The 19,021-nt window shown below is 47.0% G+C and overlaps 1 protein-coding gene across 1 annotated transcript in view; it reads right to left on the bottom strand.

Annotated features, from left to right (window-relative positions):
- Nucleotides 1–18,652, bottom strand: part of COLGALT2 (collagen beta(1-O)galactosyltransferase 2) — a 45,968-nt gene extending 27,316 nt beyond the window's left edge. The window contains exon 1 of the mRNA XM_064427810.1: nucleotides 18,335–18,652. Coding sequence (XP_064283880.1) covers nucleotides 18,335–18,579 — 245 coding nt within the window. The 5' untranslated portion in view covers nucleotides 18,580–18,652. The remainder of the gene's footprint in view (nucleotides 1–18,334) is intronic.
- Between the last annotated feature and the right edge of the window lie 369 nt (nucleotides 18,653–19,021).

Genomic DNA, 19,021 nt, shown 5'->3' with positions numbered 1-19,021 from the left:
AAGGAAGTCTGGAGTCAGACAGGGTCCCACGCTGGGGACTGCCCTAGTGCAGCAGCCTCACCACTGAGTCACCCATGCAATGCCAGCAATGCATCCCAGGAGCATCCCAGCAACTCCCAGCAGGCTGGGACAGCTCCTGAGCACTCCTGGGGCACACAGGACAACGAGCCCACTGCAAAGCATTGTATTCCTGATGCACCACCCTATGGGAAAGTCTAATTGTGAGAGACAGCAAGTCAAATTGAAGGACATTTGGCTGAAGGACTCTTGGCCCTGTGTGTAAGCTGTCCCCCAAGAGGGCAGGGGGCCAGCCCTGGGCTCCCCCGTCTGCTGGCAGCACACACACGGGGTGTCTGCCCACACCTCCCCTGCTCCAGAGGCAGAGCTGCTCACAGAAATGAGCCTGGCCAAGCCCACACTGCTAACAATCCCCTGGCTAATTTGCACTCAGAAATATGACTCTGCATTTCTCCATGAAAGGGCTCACTGTCTGGGCACGGAGAGGGCTGCAGCAGGAGCATGCGCCACATGAACGGATTGTTACACACACACACAGAAATCCCAGCACACACGGCTGCTGTCAATCCAACAGCTCCTTCTGCCCTGCTCTCACACAGGGAGCCGTGCCAAGTTTAAAGGTTTGGACCCTGAGAGAGAGCTCCAGACTTGCCTTGCACAGGTAAAAGCATTTACAACAATTTCGGGGGTTTTTTTTCACTGCTTATGCAGGGAAACTCTTTCCACCCCAAGGATCTGCAGTGCTCCCACCAGGAACAGGTAATACAGAGCACAGACCAAGCCATGGAATTGTGGCTGCCCACTCCCTGGCAGTGTCCCAGGCCAGGCTGGACAGGGCTTAGAGCAGCCTGGTCTAGTGGAAGGTGTCCCTGCCCATGGCAGGGGGTGGGACTGGATGGGCTTAAAGGTCAACCCAAACCCTTCTGTGATTCTGTGATTACAGAAGCAGACAAAGTCAGTGAGAGTTTTTCCAATGGAATTCAACCTCAGGGTAGCTTGACAACAGCAGTTTTCAAACTGTGATCAGCAGATGTCTGTGAACTATTTCTAGTTTGCTTGTGAAAGGTAACAAAAAAATCTATCATACCCAAGTCAAAGTTTGCTATGCTGCACAGGAAAAACACACAGGGTTTACGCTCAGCCGACAGAATACCATTCCCCTTTCAGTGCTGCTGGAAGGGTCAGAGCCAAAATCCTCCCCAGGACCTGGACCGCCCGCTAAAACCTCACTGTGTGATCCCCAGCACTGTCTCAATCCCCAGCACAACGAGCTGTCTGTGTGCCCAGAAACTCGTGGAGCTTTAGACACTAAGAATAACTTCAGTTCATTCTTACAGAGCAAGATAACAGGGCCAAGGCTGGCACAGGCACATCATAAACACTCCTGCTCTCCTCAGCCGGCTGTGAATTACTGGCTGCTTGCAGGAAAACTGGGCAACATAAGGATGATAAAATCCCAGGTGTTTATAACATGTAGTACAGACACAGAGGAATAGAAACAGAAGTAAATTTCTTGACTATTTCTTCTACAGCTTCTGTACAAGCAAGTCAGTTACCTTTGGGATGGAAAATGTTAGCACAGAATCTGCTTTCAAAATACATTCAGGAGGTACAGCAAGAAAAGTCAACCATGGAGCTGTAACAAATTCTTCATAAGGAGAAGAGCTGCCATGTTTTACATCTTTTATCTCCCAAGGGACCCAGGCACTGCCCTAGATCTCAGCAAGCCTGCAGGCAAGGCTGGCCTTCCTCCTGCTGTGGGAGCACCTCCTCTTCCAAGCCACAGGGCTGTCCCAACCCCACTGCTGCACAGGAGCTTTCCAACATGACCCTGGGCTGGTAATTCAGCACCACAAGACAAGAATCACCAAAATAACCTCTGGAGGTCATCACGCCCCCTTCCTCTAGCAGGGACACCAAGACCAAGCTGCCCAGAATCATGTCTGGATGGCTTTTAGGAGTCTCCATCCTTGGAAACTTTCTTCTCTAGTGACCAGTCATAGGACATGGGAAAATAGAGTGAAGCTGCACCAGGGGAAGGTCAGGTTGAACTCTCAGAAAAAAGTTCACTGTGAGGGGTGTCACTGGAACAGGCTCCCCTGGGAAGTCATGTCACCAACCCTGTCTGAGTTCAAGGAGGTTCTCAGTCAAGGTCTTTGTCACACAGTTTAGTTTTAGGAGCAAAGGAGTGAGACTCCATGACCCTTGTGGGTCTCTTCCAGCTCAAGGCGTTCTGTAATTTTATTCTGTAATTGTGTTTCTGCAGAGATCAGTCAAGTATGTAGGCAAGGGCAAGGTTATCCTCACTTTTACAGCCAGACCACTGTGACCATTAAGTCTTTTCCAATCTTAATGATTTTATGATTTGCCTCGAGCACAGCATGAGGTGAGGCAAGGAGTGGGACTGATCTGTCCATGGCCAGCCCTCCTCCCCACCACGGAGCCCAGCCTCTGGGCCAACAGCAAAGACACAAGAATGTGCTGGAGTAATCCTGGTCCAAGAGCTCCAGATGATGCTGGGGAGAGCACAGCTCCACAGCTCAGACATGGATCCTAACCTCCCACACAGGCTCCATCATCACAGCCAGTGAGAGATTTGCATTATTGATCCCCTGAATGCTGTCACCTGCTGAGGCTCGTTCTTAAGTCACTCAGGTGTGTGGCTGATGGGAAGCCAGAGAATCCTAAATGGTTTGGGCTGGAAAGGGCCTTAAAGCCCATCCAGTGCCACCCCCTGCCATGGGCAGGGACACCTTCCACCAGCCCAGGTTGCTCCAAGCCCTGTCCAACCTGGTCTTTCAGGAATTCACAGGGCTAACACACCTCTCTCCAGCAAAGGAGAATTTCTGCTTTAAAACCACTTTTCAATCTGGCCCACAGTACCAAAAACAGGTAAAGAAACTTCAAAACACAGCAGCAAAAGTTAGCCATAGGCATGAACTCCACCCACACTCTCTCCAAGTTCATCCAAAGATATCCAAGGTGCTGCAGCTGGTGGGAGCCACCTGAAGGAAGCTGATATTGTCCACAAAACACATCCCAGGATGCTGCTGTCTGCCATATGGTCAGGAAATGAAAGGAGATGATGAGTGCAAGTCAGGACAATCTGTCTTTAAGTCAAGGCACATGCACCAGCTTTGCAGTTTGCATTAATATTAAAAAGAACCACACAGAAAAGGTAATGCAAGAAAAGTAAATAAATCAAATGCTCAGCATACTGGTTTATACATTCTAACTGGTTTGTCACTATTTCTGAATAATAAAATGGCAAACGGCTGCAGAGCTTTCACCTCTACAGCCTGGAAGAGGTTTTCCTAATCGACAGGATAACCACAGGAGGAGACATTTCAGGAACCAGGCTGTCATTCTAGTGGAGCGCATCCTACAAAAGAGCTGGAGATGACTTGGGACGAGGGCCTGGAGAGACAGGACAAGGGAATGGCTTCCCACTGCCAGAGGGCAGGGTTAGATGGGATATTGGGAAGGAACCTGTGAGGGTGGGCAGGCCCTGGCACAGGGTGCCCAGAGAAGCTGTGGCTGTCCCTAGATCCCTGCAAGTGTCCACGGTGAGGTGTGGATGGGGCTTGGAGCAGCCCGGGATCATGGAAAGTGTCCTCCGTGGCAGAGGGTGTGACTGGATGAGCTTTATGGTCACTTTCTGTGACCTTACACAATATTGCACTCACCAGCCAGGCTTTAAGGGCTGACCCATGCCCCCTTCATGGACTTAATTAACTCAGACCCTGTTTCCAAGCACTTCAATGCTTCCAGGAAGCCCAGGCTTCTCACCCCATCCCATCTTCACTGCACTGTTAAACTGAGTTTGACATTTGGGGCCTGACCTCTCCTCTGTGTCCATCTTCCAAGCCATTTGCAGACCCTCCCCTTCACCACCTGCACAAAGCACAGTGCCCTCACCACCCAAACAGGCAGAGGTTGTGCAAGGCACCAGCCAGGGTGATGCCCAGGGTGCAGTTTGTTCCACTTGTCACACTCCACCAAGTGGCACAGCCAGAGGATAAAGCACCCGAGTTAGCCACAGACCCAGGAATATCAGATTTTTGCCTTTTCAGGGATCATCAGAGCTTCAGAGAAGACCCATGAAAACCCAGACAAAACTCATTTAACCTCCCATATCCTGGGATCAAGGAATCAGCAACAAAAAAGCAGAACTGAAGTGTCAGCACTGGAGATCTGACCAGCTCTTCCCTCTCAGAATCAGCACTTTAATAACCCGACCAAAGAACCATCCCTGTGAACCTACAAGACATACCTACAATACAAAATATTTAACAACATCAGACCAGACATTTCCCCTGCTCCACTGCAAATTCACAGCACACAAACACAGCAGGTTTCATTACTCTCTCCCTGGCACAGGCTTCCCTTGGCATAAAGGAATTTAAGCCAAACTTTGCTTTCACCAACCTTAAACTAACACTTACAGTCATCAGTGAGTTATTTTAGAGTTAGACTTTGCTGAAGCCAGCATGGAACTTGAGACTTCATAATTTTGGCCTAATTTTCCTCAAGTAGCCAGTTACCCTGGAAAACAGAGGTTCTCTGAATTGCATGCAATGGTACACTGCTTGAAAATAAATGGATTACATCATATTTGCTGGCAAATGGCTGAAAATGTTTTATACATAATTAACAAAATAGAAAAACAACTACTGCAGCCAAGCAGGGAAAAATATATTCAACCTTTAGAGATGAAGTAGAGAGTTTTCCTGGATGTAATTCTGTCCATCCCCTTTCCGGTAAAGAAACAGCTGAAAAGGTGACAACCTCATATGCTGACAGGATTCTGACTAAGGGGAGAGGGAAAGCACAACAAACACCACTCTGCTAGGATGAAATAATGAACTTATCCATTAAAATCTTCTGAAGTTTTTCCTGATAGATTTCACAGCGTTCTTGGTTTGAATGGCTAAGTGTGCTCATCTGCACTGTACCTCTGGGAGTGAGGTGATGTGAATCACAGAGGTCAGAGACCATGCCCAAAACCCACAGCAAGGGTCTCAACCTTGCACTGAGGCAGCACTGTGCCTTCATTTTGCAGAGAGAGAAACAAAACCAAAAAGATTAATGGATTTTCCCAAGTCACAAAAAAGGAGTGGGTGTCAGGGCCAGGAATGATAAAATAAGCTAACATTCCTTCCAAAATATACACTGAAATAAACTACAGATATTCAGCTTTTGTAGAGCAGTTTACTTAGTGCATTCACAGAGTACTTGTCAGACTAGTGATAAATTTGTGACCAATATCAAGGACAACTTTTCCTCTGTGTTGCTTTTAAGAAACTCTCATAAACTCACAGACAAAATCTCTCTTCCCATCCAAGTATTTTGCCTCCAGCCCTGAAAAAAAAAAAACCACTCTGGGTTTTTTGATATGAGGTCCCTGATTTTTAGGGTTTAGAGTTTTAAAGCAGTGAAGTAGTAGTACTGGAGAGAAGAAAAAAATTAAAAGCAAAGTATTTCTACTTTAAATTCCAAATACTTTGGACTAGCTAAAATTTCTGGATCTGAATCTCTTCAATTGGTGATCTCATGTTTCACTCAGGGAATACAGAAACCCACAGGGCTTCTCCTATGGACACACATGTGCTGCACACATGGCTGCTGTGGGGTCAGCACACGGGACACGCTACAGATGCCAGGCTCAGAACACATTCTCTCTTGGAAAACTGGACTCGAAGTGATGGAAAACTGCTGCTGTGCTGATGGCTGACTTAATGCTAAAGAGAAGACAAAGAAAAACAGTGAGATCTTAACTCTAATCTTGTAAGCTAAAGGCTCTGCAGTCCTCTGTAAGTAATGCTGTGCATTTCCCATCCCCAGCTAAGGAAACTGGATCATGAAAACAGAGGGACACTTGGTGGATGGGATTGCTTCTTCTGCACGACACAACACCACAATTCTCCCTTCTGCTGGTCTGTTCTTTTTGTGGATTTCAGAGAGCAATCACTGGAGAGGGACAAATCCCAGGGAGCAACCACTGAAGACAGGCAAACCTCTGGGAGAGCCAAGCACTGAAGGCTGCATCAGCAAGTGAGGTGTGGAGAAGAATGCAAATGCACAATTTATCTTTTTAAGGTTTAATCCTGACCACTAATGCAGTTTGAGGATAGGTATTTTTTCCCCCATCACTGCCTGGATGTAAATAAAGAGAGGAAATGGGCACTTAGGTCTTTCATTAACCAGTTCCTAGGAAATTGGGTAACTGGAAGCCCTGAAAAAGGCACATGTGCCTTTATTCTGCAGAGCATGGCTCCTAACCATGCTATTTTCCATTGGGAAAGATTCCCACCTTAGCTACCTCCATTCCAGGGGATGAAGTGCATGAGATAAAGTGCATTCCAGCCCCAGCACAGCTGCAGGTGCTGGACCTGACTGTTCCCTCAGGGGCAGGGACATGTCAGGGACAGGCTCTGGCCCAGGAGCCCCTACACGCATCAGAGCACTTGTCCAGCAGCATTCCCAGGCCTGGACATCTCAGCTCCCTGGGGCTCTCAGGCAACTGCAAAGGCTGGAAAACTGAATTTTTGCAATACCTCAGCACAAGGCATTGCTGTGGGAGGAATGAAAGAGCAGAGAATGTTCAGCTCCAAGGAACCCACAGTCCCTCTGCTGAGCATGCAGGAATCCAGTCCCAGGCTCTCCCTTTGCCAGGGGTAAACACCATCCTAACCCCAACCCCAGCACTGCACAGGGAATAACAGACAACATGCCTCCACTTCTTAGATACTACAAAATATGCACCCACATACAAAATAATATTGCTGTCTTTGAAGACTTTGGGGTTTACACAGAGATGTGATGTATCAGCAGATAAATTGAAACCTAATGGCTTGGTTTATTAGCTGAAGCTATTAAGTTTCTTGGGAGTTATGTTCAATAGATCATTTAATATGATCCACTGCACAGTGCAGGCAAAGCATCAGCTAATGGCCCCATATGGAATTCAAAGATTTAGCATCACCTGCTTGACTCAAAAAAACCCCAACAAAACAAAAAACTCACTAAAAAAAAACAAACACCCAAAACAAAACAAAAAAACCCCCAAAACAACCCAAACAAAAAACCCACTGAAAAAACCCCACCAAACCCCAACCCAAACAAACCCCCCCCAAAATCCAAAACCCCAGCAGTTAAAAAAAAATTCATCTGAAACCATCTCAGATCCTTCTTCTAAAGCCTTTCAAATAATCCCCCAACAGCTCCATCTCAAATCCATGCAATAGCAGCAACTGATGTGCAAAATCAGCTTGCAAGGGAACAGCTGACATAGCATAGAAGTACCAGGCCACTAGAGGGATTTTTTAAATACACGAAATAAAGATAGTTCATGGAAAAACTGAGAGGCTGGTTATGTCTCCTTTGAGAAATCATTCTGCTCTTAAACTTCTGCCAATTTATCAGTGGCTGCAGTTGGGTAGAACTCTTGTTTTAGAGAGTTTAATTAAACTTTTCAGGCCATGTAACTTAATACAAGTTCTAATTAGCTGAAATCTAGGGGTTTGGGCTCTTTGTTTTGGCTTCTTCCAAGGATATTCTTAACTTCCATGCCAGCACAGAACTGCAAGAAATATACCTTTGTTGGGTCAGCAGACCTGGAAGAAATACATTCTCCTGAGGAAAGGCTGGAGGTTTGGTCCAGCTATGTGTCCAAACTATTAGAACCAGATGTTTTCCTTAACATCTGGGCTGTCCCAAAGGTGTCCTTGTAGTACCCAACAAGCCACACATCTGCAGGAGCTGCTGGAGCCTGGTCAGCTTTGCCAGGTGGGCAATTCCTGCTGGGAGATGTAACACACCATCACTTCTCCTTGGAGATCTCACTCTACTGGAGAGGTGAAAGACCTGAAGCACATTTCTCCTCAGCAGATCTCTGTGGGACACTGCCTTTATTCTGGCTGTCACTTGTCATTCTGATCCACATGCTCCATGAGCAACAAGTTCTGCACCTTGCAAAAGTGCAACAGAGCAAACCTGGAGGTAACTGAAGCTCTCCACAGGCAGAACCTACCAACATCACTGCACAATGAAATGGTGAATTTAGAAAAGGAACTCCTGCTTGGGCCCAGCCTAGCCCTGGACACATACTCCTGCCCCCATAAATCTGCACCACATATACAAAGACTGGCTCATCCAAAAATCCAGATGGGAAGTTTGTAGGCAAGGCTGCTGGAAGCACCACTGACAGCAGCTCAATTCTTGCTCTGTGAAACAGAGCTTCCTTCAAGGCTCAGGTATTAGCCAAAAAATCCTGGCAGCAGCCTTCGTTTGTATTAAGTCAGAGCAGAGTTCTGCCAGCAGACGGCCATGAGCTCACTAGTCTGAAAAAACATCTCATTGACAAGAGTTTTTGTGGAAGCAACAACTTGTTTGTGTGAGAAATAAAGGGAGAAGGGGGAGCAAGTGTATGTTAGGAGGGATAAAACATGTACCACAAACACACTCAGTAATTTAATTTCCATTTAAAATGATATATGATAATTTCCACTTAAATCCTGCTTCAAGTAAAAAAAAATTGAATTTAAAAGAAATCATAAAATAAGAGACAGCATTTAGCACCAGTGACATTTTCATATTCCAGTCACACACACTGAACTTATTTCAGACTGGTGTTTTGAAAAATGAGTGCAACCTTAGTCTCTGACAGCCAGAGCCAGAGGAAGAAAATATTTGAGGAGGCAAAAGACCCAAAAGCAATTTTTATTCTCTACCAACCAATTCAGAAGAGTCTGGGAAGGCTCCTCTAAAACCATGCTGCCCATCTCAGAGGCAAATAAATAGAAACTCAATCCAGAGCTTCGTACTGAAGGAACACATATCTGGAGCAAACACCAGCAGCATCCAGAGACTGATTCATGGGAGTGAGTCCAGTAATGCTAAGGGAGTCAGGCTGGGAAAAATGAGCACAGTACTGGGCTACTGCTCTGCTGCTGCAAGAACTGGTTGTGCTAAACCAGGTACAAATGGCACAGAGCACATGCAGTGCCTGGTCCCTACCAGCAGCTGGCTTTTCTACACCTCCAGGGCCTGAATAACCTGCTCATATCTCAGTCTGCAGCAGCTTGGAACTCCCAGCCCCAACCATCACCTGAGCTGTCCTGTGTAGCAAAAGGGACAGAAAGGATTCACCTCTACCAGCATCCCACTCCCATCTGAAAATGCTGAAGGAGATGGAGCCAAGAAAACTGGAGAAGCTATGGAGTTCCAGGCACTGAAAGTGCAGAACTGGCTAAAGGACTTCCAGAAACCCTCTGCACACGCTGAGAGAGAAAAATGCCACCCGGCCAAGTCAGCACCAATCTGCTTCCCAACCCTGCCAGCACACAGAATCCACCAGAAAATTAACATCTCCACATCTTACTCCTCACCAGAACCCCCTAAGGAACCCCAGTTCAATCCAGGAGCATCACAAAGTCATGTCAGACACTCCACTGTCACCAGCCCTTTTCTCCATCTCTAGGATCTGCAGAAGTGACTGGAGCTCCCAGTCTTCCCACTCCCTTTCATCCCTCGGGCAGCAAGGGGTCCTGTCCATAACAGGAGATTATCCCACCTTGCTCCCTGCTGACAGCACTCCTCCTCCTGACTTTTTAAGCCTGTACAACCCACCAGCAAAACAGATCCTTGAAAATTTAATTTCCAAACGTGAAAGCTATTCCAGCTATTTCTCCCACTGGTAATTCTAGCCAATTGTAGCCAAGAATTAAGGAGAAATAAAATGCAGGCCAGCAGTTCCTGAAGACACTAGAACTCTTTTTAATCCTTCCATTTACAGAAAAGAGAAAGAGCTTGGTTTTTACTGTTTCCCCAAAATGAAAACATAAATCTGTACCCTAATCATGCAGGTCCTATGTTGACATATCTTTCATTGTCTTTTTTTAAAACTAGGATTTTTGTTAGTCTAGTTTAGTGACTTTTGTATGTAACTGCTGTGCTTTTCACTGAACTGCAAATATTTTTGTCATTGTCTTTATGAGTTATGGTGTTAATTACAAGTTCTGGTTAGACTACAGGAATGTGTTTGTTGTCTTCATTGAAGACGAAGAATTTGCAAGAGTAAAAACACACCCTCAATGAAGCACAAGGGGTCTCCCAGCATTAAGGACACACTCTGGGACACCCCAAGGAAAAGGCAAAACAGCTCCCTGGAGCAGTGCAGCCAAGCACAGAGCTCAGCACCTGCTCTGCCCCTGCAGCACACACTGAACCACGTTTCCATCTCACTCACGCACTTTGTTTGTCTGGTTCTCTTTTGGATGCAAAGAGGATGTAACATTCCTGCTTCCTCACAGGAACTGGGGAGTGCTGACGATTGAGAGAGAAGAGTTTCGCTGCAAACCTTCACTGGTCATGTTCCTCTTTGCCCCCTAGACACAAACTGTGGGGACAGAACTCTTGCAGCTTCTCCTGTCCAAAATCACATGTCCTAGCTAACATCTTTTTATGACTTGCCTGAAGCAGGCTTTTGGTTAACCAGTGATACAGCAGTCCAGCTACAGGACTCAAGTTCACTTGGCTGAAGTCTGGTAGGGAATAATTTACATGTTTGAGCTGAAAACCAGAGGGAAAAAATCAACCAACCAACCAACAAAAAAAATCCAACAAAGGGTTTGCATTTGTCAGAGTTTTAGCATTTACCTTCCTTGTCACAATAAGCAGTTCAAAGTAGGAATGCTGGAAAACAGCCTTTTCCTCCAATCCTGAAATGGTTTGGGTGAGAAGGATCCTTTAAATGTCACCCAGTCCAACCACCCTGCAATGAAGAGAGAATCTTCAACCAGTCCAGGCTGCTCAGAGCCCCATCCAACCTGACCTTGAATTTCCCCAAGTACCTTACAAAAATGACTGAAAGTACTCAGGAAACAACTGAAACAACAACTTAAATTCTCATTCTAGCCCCAAAGGTACAATGCAACACCATTTTAAGAGCAGATGGTGAGCTGCCAACTGAAGGATCTGACCTGCTAACTGAAGAGATAAGCACCTGCTATCAGCTTCAGGATATAAACTAACCCTTCACAGGTAATACAACCTCGCTGTTGCCACTGGGCAAAATTCAAACCAGGCTGCAGCCACACATAGCCTTCCCTTGCAGAGAGATCAAAGGGCAAAACCAAGCAAAGAATCCTTTTAGAATCAAGGGAAGCCTGTACTCTGTGTGAGGAAAGGAGAAAAAAAAAAGCATAATTATAAATCATGTTTTTCTTCCTTACAGGAAAAAATATTTTTAAAACAAAACAAAAATCCAGCAAACAATTATCTTTTGGAGCTGAAGCCTTACAAAACTAATATAAAAAAGCTTTAAGGAGCCCTACCATGGCACTGTAATTTACATAGACTACCACTATCTTCTGCTTCTGCATGAATTTAGATCCTCATGAGCTCCAGGGGGAACAGCCTCAAAATCCTGATCCAGATCAATATCTGCTTATCTTTAAGGTTTATCTTTTAGGTGTGTCATTCCTATCAGTCCACCAAGACAGAGTAAAATAGCTGGAAAATCTATTTATTCCATGTATTACAACCATATGAAGGCATATTCCCAAAACAACACTACCAGCTTTCATCCTCAGTTTTGCCTGATTCTACATGTTAGGAAAACACTGAATGCTTAAATAGTTGGTCATAACGAAAGCAGCCTTCACTTCTGAGCAAGATTTCACTTCCCAAAATGTCTAACAGCTACCTCAAATAAACAACTACTTCTCCCAAAGAAATATAAGAACTTCTGCTTTATAGGCCATTAGCACAATTTCAGTCCTCTGCAGTGAATTCAGTCTCAAGTACAAAATTTAGCTGGTTTTTAGCAGTGCCACATCATGTCAAGAGGAGGAACAATGTGTAATGTTGCAAAACTTTATCACAACCTAAGTGGTTCACCATCAAACTTTAATGACTGAACTCTATTTGAAAGTATATACCAGATCCATAGTCACATGGTTTAAAGGTTTAAAATCAACATGTTGTTATTGGTCTTCCTGCCAATTTCCCCAGAAAGAAACAGTAACAAAAGTGCTCTGGCCCGAGGACACCAGATACAGATACACAGACAAATGCATGTGCCTGCACACACAACCAAAAGGAATCATTTCATGCTTAAAATCTGGATTCAGGCACTGTATGAGGCAAATTGTGCACAAAAAAGGAAAAAAGAATAGTGTTTTTCTTAATTGACGAATTTATTAGCAGTGTCACATACCTGTATGAAGGAGCTGAGCATTCTACAGAAGAGGGCAAAAAATCCACTTGATCAGAGAACACCAAAAATTTTTTTATTCATATCTTTCTTTACCCTGAAATTTTGGTGCATGTGGGTCCCATTTAACTCTAATCCACCCTTGGCCATAAGCACCATCAACGTGCACAATGCTTGACCAGAATAAAGGAAATGAGATGCACAGAAATAGACTGCAGTAATACCAAGTCTGAGACATCATCCCACAGGAAGGAAATTCCAGGTTCTGACAGACAGCGCCCCACATCACCTCGGTCCCCTCTCCACCCTGTAGCCCAGAGGAGCCTCCTGGGACGAGAGATGGCAGCAGTGCTGGGCCATGTTCTGCACACCATGTGCAGCACAGATCTGCTTTTAGAGAATCTTGACCCAGTGCAGGAAGATTTTTAGTGCCAGGGGACTCAGATAAATAATTGCAGGTATGTGATAATTTACGTAAGAGATCAAAAAAGCCCTTCCATCTCTGGCTCAGCACAAATCCCTGGTTTGGTCTCCTCAGGAAGGGCCCTGCCAAAACTCCCAGGGATTAACCCCTCTCCAGCTGCACTCAGACACCCGGGGTCCCTTCCTCAGGAATCTGATGGGCAGCGACCAGGCACCTTTCTGAAAAGATGACGTGTTCCATTTAACAGAAAACAGGAAAGAAAAAGGAGAAAAAGTGGTTGGAACAATGGCTTTTAACCCAAAGGTCTGCCACCCTCAGGCCACGTGAATTTCCAAGACAATCCTTGACAGTGACAGGCTGGCCAGGGATTGCAGAGTCCCCATCCCTGGAGACATGAAAAACCTGAACTGAACCAGAGCTGTGCCTCCACCAGAGCTGGCTTTGGGAGCAGGCAGCCTTGGAGGTGCATTCCAGCACTAACCATCCCAGCAGATCCATGCATTAGCTCAGCTGCAGAAGCACTGGGGAAGGGGAGAGGGCTTTGCCCCTGTAACATGAAGGTGACAGCAGGAATTGGGCAGGAATTCCCCCTGGATCAGACCAAAACTGATCCCTATCCCCAGATTCACCAGAAATGAGGAGCTGAAATAACTGGTGAGCCAAGTACAAGAGAAACTGACTTTTTTTTTTTTTTGGCCGGGGTGGGGGAAAATTAATAGGAGCACTTAAGAGCCAATACTGGTTGCAGCTGGTCCTTGGACCCACAGCTGCCTCCCACCTTCCCCACAGCTGAAGGTGGTTCAAAAGACAGGCCAGTGCACAACCTGGGCAGCCTGGACTGGATGAGGAATCCCAACCCTGCAGGAAAGACATGTAACGGATGAAGTGAGATCCTGCCTCTTTTGTGGCTTCTCTGCAGAACTGCAGTTTTTAGCCAAAGAGTGGTTTGAGTCTTGCCACGCAGACCTCAACAAGGCACAGCAGCAATTTTTGAGTTCCCTTCAAAAGTTTCTGCTGAGTAATTTCATGATGCCGTTTGCTCCAGTTTGCCAAGACTGAGATGAGGGAGAGAAACCCAAACGACCAAAAAAAAAAAAAAAAAAAAAGTGATTATGGATATTGGGATGGAACAGTTCTTCAGCCTTCCCTGGTTTTCCATTTTTATGTAATTTTTCTGCACCTTGGTGTAAAAATGGCCTTAGCAAGGAAGTATTTATAACTGACATTTCTTGATTCTTCAATCTCCAGACTTGATAAATTCAACAATCTCATGTAGGTTACTTTACCTTTCTACCCCTATTTCCCCAGCTAGAAATTGGAAGTATTTACTCCCATTTTTTCTTTTGATGTAGTTATCTAAATGCAAGCTCTCTGGCAGAAAGGCTGTCTGCAACATCTTGCACAACAGGAAAGTCAGCTTAATTGCAATTCTAAAGCTCTGCAAATCCCATCTCGCTCTTGCCCCCTCTCAGTCTATGACTGTTATTAAAACTACATAATAAATACATTTAAAGTATCTACAAATAGAAATGGGAAACTGAATCCCATTCAAATTTAAATGACGAGCCAAGTACAAGTGAAATTGACTTTTTCAAGTGAAAAGTCAGTTAATTTCTAAAACCTATGCTTCAATGTTGCCACATGGAAGTCACAGCACACGTGAGCACACCTGAAATGGATGCAAAACACCAGTGGACAGAAGCAGGAGAGGCAGAGCCAGCAGACTGGAATGTCAGCATTCCTAAGTGACTAATAATGACCATGAAGATTAAATTGACCTCGTTGCTCAAATGGAGACAAGGACAGAAAACACAGGGTGTTTGAAAGCCAACACTTCTCTGAGAGTAATAACAGCCATTAAAGTTTTAAATGATCCCTGCATCTCATTGCAGTTTGCCCTCTATGTGGAATTTTTTCACATTTGAAAAGTAAACCACTAAAGAATAAGAAAATGCTCAGATATCATCAGCTAGTTCCAGTCTAATAATATATAATTATGACATACAATTATTACACTGATCTCATCGGCTTCTATTTTTAGCTTCAACCAGTTCTTTTAAGCTGAAACTATTTCCTCACTGGAGCTGTGTTACAGTACATCCACTCATCTCTCAGCTGGGATTTATCCCATCTTTCCACCTGTCTCACTATTGTTCACATTATAATTTCTGAAATATAAGCACACTCTGATCCCCAAAGCAGATTTTCAAGCACAAAAGGACCTAATTACTGCTCCCAAGCACCAACTCACTTATCCAGGCATTCCATCCCCAGGTTACTAAGAGAGGAGAGAGCAGATGACCCACTAGGATGAAGCAGATGAAATTACAGGCAACTTTCTTTGCTATACCATCACTTAATCTGAGACTAAATAAAGTTTAAGGCAATGCGATAAACTGCTGAATACACACACTTTTAGGCTGTCTATTGCAGCCAAGACGAACCTTCCTGACACGCAAACACTCTGTACCTGAAACAGACCAATCTCAAATAAACAGTCAGCGTTGATAAAGCTCAAAACAAAACCCCACTAATAATAAAGAGGGTTGGGGCACACTGACTGTAGAACTTCTGGATTATTTCTGTCCAAGATAAAGATCTCTTTCCCTCCCTTTGCAGCTCTCCAAGCCCAGCACAAACAATGCTGTACACTTTCCCTGCAAGTTTCCCAGCTGGGCTGGGAGCACAGGGAGCTCTGGGAGAAGCCCAGCCGCGGGAGCAGCAGGTCAGAAGAACCTTTGTGGCTATAAAAAAGCTGCACTTGGGTCCCACAGCCAGGTTTTCTCTTTGGGCTCTCTCCTGTTGTGGGCCCAGCCTGTTTCCCCACAGCACTGGAGGGAACAGCTGTGACCCTTCCTCCTCCACAAACAGGGACAGCTGCTCCTTCAGCGCTGCACCTCCATGCAGGAGGTTCTGTGGGCAAAGCAGGACACTGCCATTCCCAGTCTGGGAATGGGCTGGCCGGCTCCAAAGGCTCCCAGGCCACTGATGGCCAAGTGCATCCCGGCAAGCTCAGCAGGGCCGGCACAGAAACCCGAGCTGTCCCACAGAGATTCCCAGCTGAAGTCACCAGCACAATCCCGGGATGACCCGGCCTGCTGTCCCGGGCAAGGACAGCCGGGGTTAACCCAGGCCAGCACCGGCCCAGAGCAGCTCGGCTGCATTTCCTGATTCTGGGGAGGGAAGGAAGGGTTTCACTCCAAGGCCAGGGAAGGGAAGGGTTTCACTCCAAGGCCAGGGAAGGAAGGGTTTCACTCCAAGGCCAGGGAAGGAAGAGTTTCACTCCAAGGCCAGGGAAGGGAGGGTTTCACTCCAAGGCCAGGGAAGGAAGGGTTTCACTCCAAGGCCAGGGAAGGAAGGGTTTCACTCCAAGGCCAGGGAAGGGAAGGAAGGGTTGAACTGCAAGGCCAGGGAAGGGAAGGAAGGGTTTCACTGCAAGGCCAGGCTCCTCCGTGCCAGCTGGCCCCAGACCAAAGGGCCTGCTCGGCTCATTAGGAGCCAGCAAGTCCTTCACAATCACTTTCAGAATTAAGTCATAATTAAGACCAAAGGTAAGAAGGGGACACAAGGCTGCCCAGCGCACATCTTTTGCTCAGTATCAGGGTAACAAAGCTTGGGATTAATTGATACAGACTACACAAAGGAAATTCAGTGCCTGCTTCAAACTCATTGTCTGTTAACCCATCTTTACCTGCCCCCCCCTAGAAATCCATCAGAGGAATCCACTGTTCAATTTCAGCCCTCCAGCTACGCAGAGAGAGCTTGAGACATGGTTTATGGTTTTAGTTTTCATTCTCAAGATCTACGGTTGGGCATTTTAAAATGCTGACTTAAGAAAATACTGAAGTAGGATATAAGTGGCAATGGAAGAATGCAAGTCCGTGACAAACACCACACCCCTGCCCTCCTCTCCAAACCATCCCAGTAACACAGGGACACAGGTAAATCTTGGCATTCATCTGTTGACAGGACTCTGTCTGAAACACAAGATGCTTCCAGAAATTGCCTGAATGGTTTCACTTGTTCTCAAGAGACTTTATAGATATCTATGTGAGCTTGCTCTGACTGGGTACTTTGTGTCCTGAACATTGCCAGCCCTGGAAAAGCTCAAGTGTTATTGAGGAGCAGAACTAAACCTCTCCAAGGAACCACTGCCACCCCACAGGTACCTCTTACTTCCTACGACAACTCAGAGCATCCTGAGAACTTCTCTTCCAGTGACAATTTTAGTCACTCTCATTTTATAAATCTTGACATTTTCATCAGCAGATTTTCCAGCTTAGCCATGCCCTGTGTCTGTGTGCAATCCTCTTAAAAAGGGAGTGATTTCTTATAAGAACCTTAGCGTATTTTAAGCTAGGTTAAAGTAAGTCCCCACAAATACTTTCACACAATATTGCAGAGACCTTAAGTCTAGTAAGGATAATACAAGTAATGTCCTGAAAAAGTTGTAGAGCCAACCAATTACCTGCAGGACTTAAACCCCCTGCCACAAAACTTACTTTGAACTTGTACAGCAAGAGGCATTTTGAGATGTGCTCTGCTTTGGTGATCAGGACTGCACTTACAACTCCCACAAGTTTTTATAAGCACCAAGCTCAGCTGAATCACAGGCCATGTGGGGTCTGATAATATCTGTTTTTATACACATCTGCTATGAGGAAACCTCAACTGGCAAAATTCCTACTGATAAAAATGAATGAGTCACAGATCTACACAGAGACGAATGTGAATTTACCCACTGCCACACACCAGCCTGTGATTCCACACACTTGTGTGGCACCCTCAGAATTTGGCCTCATAGCACAACTTGCTTGTAACAAGAAAAGGGGGAAAAAAAAAGAAAAAAAGAAAAAAAAACGAAAAAAAAAAAAACATGCACTGTCGTTATGCAGAGCCCTGTACTTGGAGACAAATTACAGCCACGTTACTGAAGCACACACAGAAACATCTGTTTAATGACACTTAGTGATGTGACTGGGGAGCAGGTCCTCCCCACGCCCCCTCAAAGTAAAACGAAACTTTGACTTTTTATGTTAACAGAAGTCTCACCACAGACTTCAGCGAACTTTGGATCAGGCTCTACAGAGAAAAAAGAAACTCTGTTTGGGGCTTTCCAAGCGATCCTGTTCCTCCCAACACTTCGGTCAGGTTGAAAGATTATTTTTTTTCTTTGTCTCCTTGCAAAGGCAGACTGACCAGCTCCCAAACTGCTCCAATTCCCCCATCCCGACCTCTGTTTGACCGCCGCAGCTGCCCCCATGCTGCGATTCCTGAATACATCTTTTAATCCATCTTCCAGCCTGGCAACAATGCTCCTTTCAATGCCCACCAGCACCTACCCAGCCCGCCCGCTCTCCAGCCCTGGAACATCCCCACCAGCTCCCACAAAGCCCGGGATTTACCGGCCGGAGTTCTCCGTGCCTGTGGATTTGGACACATGCTCCGGCGCTGAATGTTCCCAGGCTCCAGGCCAGCTCTGCTGGGATAACTCATCTCCCTGCGGCTCCCGGCAGAGCCTCCGCGCTCCCCACACGCGGGGGAACCCCGGAACGGGGGGCGAGCTCTCCCGACCGCCACAGCCCAGCCCCGGCTCCCGGGGCGGGCGCAGCCGCTTCCCCTCAGCGCTGCCCGCTCCCACCGAGCCGCCGGTCCCCGCGCCGCCCCGGCCTTACCAGAGCGCGATGCGGCTCTTGGGGTAGCGCAGCCTCTCGATGCAGCCCAGGACGTGCGGCAGCGTGTGCGCGGCGTTGCGGGCGAGGATGGCGAGCAGCACGGTGGGCTGCAGCAGCGCCGACTCGGGCAGCGCGGGCTGCTCGGGCCCCGGCGGCTCGGGCGGCTCGGGCGGCTCGGGGGCGGCCCCGCAGCCGCGCAGCAGCGGCGGCAGCAGCAGCAGCAGCAGCGGCGCGCTCGCAGCCATGATGGGCGAGGGGCAGCCGCCCAGCCGCCGGCAGGCAGAGCGGGCTGCGGCGCTGGGAGCGCGGGAGGAGGCGGGGCACGGAGAGCAGGAGGAGGGAGAAGGGGAAGGAGGAGCCGAGCCCCGCTTGCCGCCCCCCGGTGCCGCCCGGGTGAGAGCCACTGCCAGCCCCGGGCCCGGCGGGCTGCGGGCAGCGCGGCCGCTCAGCGCCCGCGGGGAAAGCTGCAAACCCGCATTGCTCCGCCCGGGTTTTGGGATTTAATAAAGGCTTTCGGAGCGTTGCTGCTAACGCTGACTCTTTGTTCGATGCTTATGTGAAGATCTCGCCCTCATCCTTTCCACACGGGTAGGGAATTAAAGCAACTTTGAGCTTCCATATCAGGACGTTTTTGGCAAACATCGGTGACAACAAACGCCCGTACGAAGCAGCCGCACACCCATCCCA

The sequence above is a fragment of the Passer domesticus genome, chromosome 7 (assembly GCF_036417665.1).
Source record: "Passer domesticus isolate bPasDom1 chromosome 7, bPasDom1.hap1, whole genome shotgun sequence".
NCBI classification, from domain to species: Eukaryota; Metazoa; Chordata; class Aves; order Passeriformes; family Passeridae; genus Passer; species Passer domesticus.
Note: the sequence above shows the minus strand (reverse complement) of the source record. Positions and strands in the feature narration are given on the sequence as shown.